This window comes from Gymnoscopelus braueri (genome assembly GCF_963280865.1).
Source record: "Gymnoscopelus braueri genome assembly, chromosome: 13".
Lineage (NCBI taxonomy): Eukaryota > Metazoa > Chordata > Actinopteri > Myctophiformes > Myctophidae > Gymnoscopelus > Gymnoscopelus braueri.
This window is the reverse complement of record NC_137615.1, coordinates 42161066-42167017: the sequence shown is the minus strand read 5'-3', so window position 1 is coordinate 42167017 and position 5952 is coordinate 42161066. Positions and strand designations below refer to the sequence as shown.

The window sequence follows — 5952 nt, the reverse complement described above, 5'->3', positions numbered from 1 at the left end:
CTTTCTTCATAAACACCTGATTTCAACAGCATATTCTAAAAGGCATGTAACATGTTACTATCATCTTGACCTTGGTTGTACAGTAGCCTCGATGGAATGGAATTATCTGCCACAGACAAGATAAGAGAGAACTTGAGGTCTTTTAAGCAGCAGAGTAAAGCTTGGCTATTAGAAAAGGTTCCTCTGCAAAAGGTCATGTGTCTAGGGATAGATACTGGAGCATTTGTTTTTATGTATGTTATTGTACTTTTTTTTGTATTGTAAAGTGTTTTTAACTTATTAAGTGTTGCTTGTGAGAGGACGACAATGGAAATAATTCTTAGTACTTTGTTGTGTTTATCCTCGAACTGTTCATTGCATTTCAAATGAAATAAAATAAAAATAGAAAAAGGCTTCTTTCTGCAAAAACAAAAGATCTATATGTGAAAATCACACAGAACAGAAAGGAAGCTTTCCAGTTGAACTTCCTTTGGTGCAAGGCTGCCACATAACCTCAGTAGGTTGTCATTTCTATGGTGATCTTCTGAGCTCGCTCAATCTTAAAATCCTTGATACCTATAGGAGTGAAAAATCACCACGTTTATTAGTAAAGTCACAGCGGAATCTGTGTATTTATGTGTGTGTGTGCGTGCGTGCGTGCGTGCGTGCGTGCGTGCGTGCGTGTGTGTGTGCGTCTGTCTGTCTGTCTGTCTGTCTGTCTGTGTGTGTTTGTGTTCTCACCCTGACCAAGAGAGCTGCCATCTGAACTGGTTTTCCAATACCTCCGGTCGCTTTGACTGGCCTGTTCTCCATTCACAACAATTAGGAAAGGCCCCCACAGGCTGGACTTCGTCTCAAACCTACAACACAAGATGGATTCCTTTAAATCTCAATGAAGCACACTAGATTTTTACAATGTTGAGTCCATTTAACTCACGTGAAGCCAGTATCTTTACTCTGGAGAAGTTCCAGGGTTTTCAAAAGGGTGCTGTTCTTTGGCACGACCACAGAATAGTTAGCAGGTGACCCACTGGTTTTCACCACCGTCACATTTACTGTCACAGTAGTCTGGCTTGGTGGCTCGGTGGCCAGTAGTCTGGGCTCCACCACCAGACTGTCTGTAGGAAAGAAAGTTTAGAGTGTACAGCAGTGTTGATTTTGACAGCAAATTTTGATTTAGTTTTAGTCATATTTTAGTCATCTGAAATGTTTTAGTTTTTGTCTAGTTTTAGTCGACTAAATATCATAAGATTTTAGTCGACTAAATCTACAGTTGATTTAGTCGACTAAAATGCATTTTGGTGGTGCCTTAATGGCGGCTGATTTTACACTTGGTTGCATGCTGAAAATAGCCGATCTATAAGCTCACAATGCGTCGCAGCGCGACACATTGTGAGCTTGTAGATCTGCTATTTTCAGAGCGCAACACCTGAGCGCAACCAAACATAAAATTACTTGTCTTTTAGTTCTACTGGATCTCTTTTTTGTCTAGTTTTTATTTGCTGACGAAATTGTCAATATATTTAGTCTTAGTTTTAGTCATTGTACCTTATATTTATTTCGTTTTTATTTATTTTTCTTCAGTGAAAAAAGGTAGTCGACAAACATTTTTCGTCATAGTTTTACTCGACAAAATCAACACTGGTGTACAGACATGCTCTAAACACACATAAGTTACCAGTGAATGGAAACACTGCATTTACCATCCTCATAGCTGCACTCCTTGCTCTTGACATCCAAGTACGATCTATGCTGGAGAGCTGGTAGTGTCTGGGATATGGCCATGACATTGTGATACGTGTTGTTTCTGGCAGATGCCCTCATAGCCTCCATGGCTGCAGCACACTCCTCAACCTGGCTGCCCATTGCCAACAAGGCCTAGGACACAGTGTGTAAGTACAATCACATATTCAATTTAATGAACCACATTCGATCTGTCATCCCTATTTTGGGCATGTCATTACAAGCTAACATAAAAAATAAAATTAATCAAAATTTACAAGCGTTGAGCTTGTAGATCTGCTATTTTAGCCAAATATTCGCCCCAGAAAATGGGTGCCAGGGATGAAGTGGTTAAGTGAGCTCTATAAGTTGAAATATTTATTTTGAGCTTTGTAACTAAAGTACGTAAAAGTGACCATTACCTGAACTGCTAGCCCTGTGCTGAATTCGTTGCCCATATGACCGTCAGCCCGTTGGGAAGCCAGGAGTTTCTGCTTAACTGTGCTCAGGGCTGTGTCAAGATCATCTGTATTCTGCATACAGGATTCAGCATCCTTCACACACAAGCGCCATCCCAGCCATGGCAAGTGTGTCTGAGATATGGGATTAAATAAGACCTTAAGTAATAAATCTCACTAGATGCACCAAGTATACATTTTATATTAATTTAACTCTGTACAAAATATAACCAAATGGAAGTGTCCATTTGGTTACATTTGGTTACATTTGTAGTATAAATGTTGAAATGCCTTGGTGTTTGTTCTGGTTTCACTCACCAATAGACTCATTGACTCCATGCTTCATGAGCCCAAGTTGTACAGCTTCCATGAGCTTGTTACTGACAGATTGGTTGACCCTGATGTCACTGACACAAAGAGCCAACACACCCAGTGAGTACTGGTAATAATTAGTCAGAGGACGGTGGCTGATGGTAGCTGCAAACAAGGCAAGAAATAAATGTCAGGGGGGAGAACTGCTGTATTAATGGAGTTTCAACTTAACCTTTCACTGAATAAAAGGATCAAGAATTAAATCCAAGTCTTCAAATGGCAGGAAGAAGAGATTACAGGCAATGCGGTCCTTTTCTTGTTCCATTTGTCTCTTGAGGTGGGTCAGCAGAGTGTCTCTCGTGTTGTTGACTGTGAAGGTGATTGTGCTGACGTCATAACACGAGGCCTTCAAAGCCAGACAGTACAGTGCCATCAGACCCGACACTGGTTGGCTATTCGACAGAGAGCTGGGGGAATTGAGGTCAGGTACAATGGAAATGCAAAATATAAATGAAATAAAAACATACTGTACATCCAGTTCATACATAGATTTAAAGCAACATGAGCTTTTTGCTGCAACAACAATATAATAGAATAGAAATTGTAATAGAAATATAGAACATTACTTTTGGATGTTATTGTGCAAATGTGTTTTCAGTCTATTCAGGTGTTCGCTCTCATTGCCAAGATTGTGGCGATCAGAAAGCCGCAGTGCCAGGTGCACACTGGGGTTAGGGAGGAATCCCTCATTTGTTTCCAGAGAGTACAGGAGCTCCTTGTTGAGTGAAAGTAGCAGCTCTCTGTTAGAGCCCTCAGTATCTGGGGAAACACGTACACCAAAGAATCATCAGACATAGGAAATATGATTAAAAAAAATAACACTGAATGAACAACATGAACTGTCAGAGTTGCAACCACAGTTGCTGCATCAGCAATCACATGTGACAAGAGGAAAGAAAGGCAACTTAATTTCCTTGCCACGGCGATTTCAGCACTAATATTATCCATTATTTCTCCTTAATATTGCCACACTGAAGACTAATTTGTATTAATACCACCTATATGAGTGAGGTGAGGAAGCAATCTCAAGCATATCCAGGCTCAGGTAAGTTGCAAAACTCAGTGAATGTCCAAACTAGTGAGTCATTGGATAATGGGCACATTGTGAAATGTCCCAGAGTTTGGACATTTGAAATGAAACTATAATAGGCCTATTGCTAAAGTCAGTTGCTGGAGTAACTGTAAACTTTAATTGGTGTAGGATGAATTCAAAAGTAATTACTTACCTGGTTTGCTGGAGACAAAAGCCAGTAGTCCCGAGATAACAATCAATATGTACATTCTGAAAAACCTGGATGGTACAAATAATTGAATAATTGCATAATAAAAATAGACAGTATTGAACAAACAAGAGGGAAGAAAGTTACAGCCAGTAATGTCAAAAATGCCATAACACGTGTACATTAAACAGACAAAACAGGAACAGATCAGAGTTTTTGATTTAAATATATTCTCTTTGTGAAAAACCTCAACAGCAATAATAATAATAATCGTGTTTTACCTTACCGTGCCAGAGAGAGCGACTCCAGTGACAGGACTCAGCTGTGTGAAGAAACAAAACAGAAAAATATATACAGTGTCTACGACAGTGTTTAGCCAAGGACCGCCCATACCTGCTGCTGTTTCTACCAGAACAGACAACACGATCCTGTAGGGTTGGGTTTCATTGTTAAATGACCTAAAGGCCTGCCAACATCCGAACGTGAGCATCACAGTGGGGGCAAAGCAATCTTTTAAAATCTTTTAAAAAGATTGCTCTGTTCATTTTTCATTGCAATTGTGTCTTATTTGTTTGTATTGTCCTTTGTGTTAATGGTACAATGAGATACCAGGGTTGTGGCTCTTTCGGAGCGGGAACTTTGGGGGGGTGGGAGGGGTAACATACATTCACTGTTTTTGTATGCCCTTTGTTATAGACCTGTATGTGAAAATATAAAATAAAAAAACCTTGAACAAAACAAAAAAAGATTGCTTTGAACGAACATCTTCTTTTTTGCCGGTGGACGGTCCCATCTTCGTTTGCAGAAGAGTAGACTGAATCTAGACAAATGTTCCCTTGGCATTATACTGTGTGTTGTTGTTGAACATAGGCTATGTGCAGTACTTTTAATACTACATTAGTATGCCATTATATCTATTGTTAAGTTAACGTGTGAAGTAGGCTACATTGGTCTCTCATGGCCAGCAGTCATTGTCATTGTCTTTGTCATTGTTCAGAATAAAGCTTGGATTTTATTTCATTATCTGATCTGATCTGATACAGTAACAGAGCCGATCCCAATCCTGATATTTGGTTTCAATCTATTCGGATTTTGGTATTCTATGAAGGACAGTGTCATATACGGTAAAAATGCAAGGCACCAAGCCAAATGAGGACAGCCTTTGTTATACTGGTATGCAGACGCAGAGACAGAGACGTAACCTATTTTGTATCACCAACCTTTTGTGAATAAACACGTTCTTATTGTTTAAAAAGGACTCTGTCCATCTTTACATGGTGTCAGAAGTAATCCGGACAAGAGCACAAGCACAGAATGGCCAAGTTTAATCCTCCAGCGAACTTTGCTTTTGAAAAGCCAGCAGAATGGCCCGACTGGAAACAGCAGTTCGAAAGATACAGAATCACTATGAAACTGAACAAAGACGAGGGACCTGTACAAGTAAGCTGCTTAATATACGCCATGGGAAGCGAGTAGCAGTGTGTGTTTTTGGAGGGATATGATAACCATTCCCTGCACGACATACGCGTGGTTGTGGAGCGTGTGTGGTCGCTAGCGTGTTTTCAATCGATGAAATGGTTAGGGCTACGCTTGGCTACGAAAACTTTCTGAAGGTCACACCACGTATACACCGTAACACGGAACACACACCACTGGAAGCGAGGCAGAAAATGTATTCAAGTCTTTTGTTTTTGTTGCAGAGAAAGGGGGGGGATGGATTATATCGTGCTGAAGAAGTTTGACGAGTTCTTCATTCCGAGGAGGAATGTCATTCACGAACGAGCATGTTTTCACCAGCGTGTTCAGAAGCCGGGAGAGAAAGCAGAGAGCTTCATACTTGCTTTATATGACCTGTCGGAACACTGTGACTTTGGCGCAATCCGGGAAGAGAATATCTGGGACTGGATCGTCGTTGGGATACTGGACAAAGAAGTCTCACGTAAGCTGCAATTGATGCAAGATTTGAAGTTAACCCAGACAGTACAGTCTGTCCGACAGGCTGAAGGTTGCTACGCACGTCAACATGCAGGGAGAAGTCTCAGCAGAGCCACAGGTACCCAAGGTCTAAACCACAGAGTGGGCCAAAAGACAGCAATGGAAATGAAAAGATTTTTTTTAAATGTGGCACAACACAACATGGTAAAGATGAAAGCTGCCCCGCTAAAAAGTCCACCTGTCATGTTTGTCACAAAGCTGGACAT

The 5952-nt window shown here is 40.6% G+C and overlaps 1 protein-coding gene across 1 annotated transcript; it reads right to left on the bottom strand.

Annotated features, from left to right (window-relative positions):
• Positions 1–452: 452 nt before the first annotated feature.
• Positions 453–4099, bottom strand: tcn2 (transcobalamin II). Its single transcript, XM_080448338.1, is given in 11 exon segments — positions 453–555; positions 721–839; positions 917–1097; positions 1683–1857; positions 2124–2265; positions 2267–2294; positions 2478–2636; positions 2769–2938; positions 3098–3290; positions 3758–3822; positions 4038–4099. Coding segments are annotated over 10 exon segments (1284 nt in total). The 5' UTR covers positions 3813–3822; positions 4038–4099; the 3' UTR covers positions 453–493.
• Between the last annotated feature and the right edge of the window lie 1853 nt (positions 4100–5952).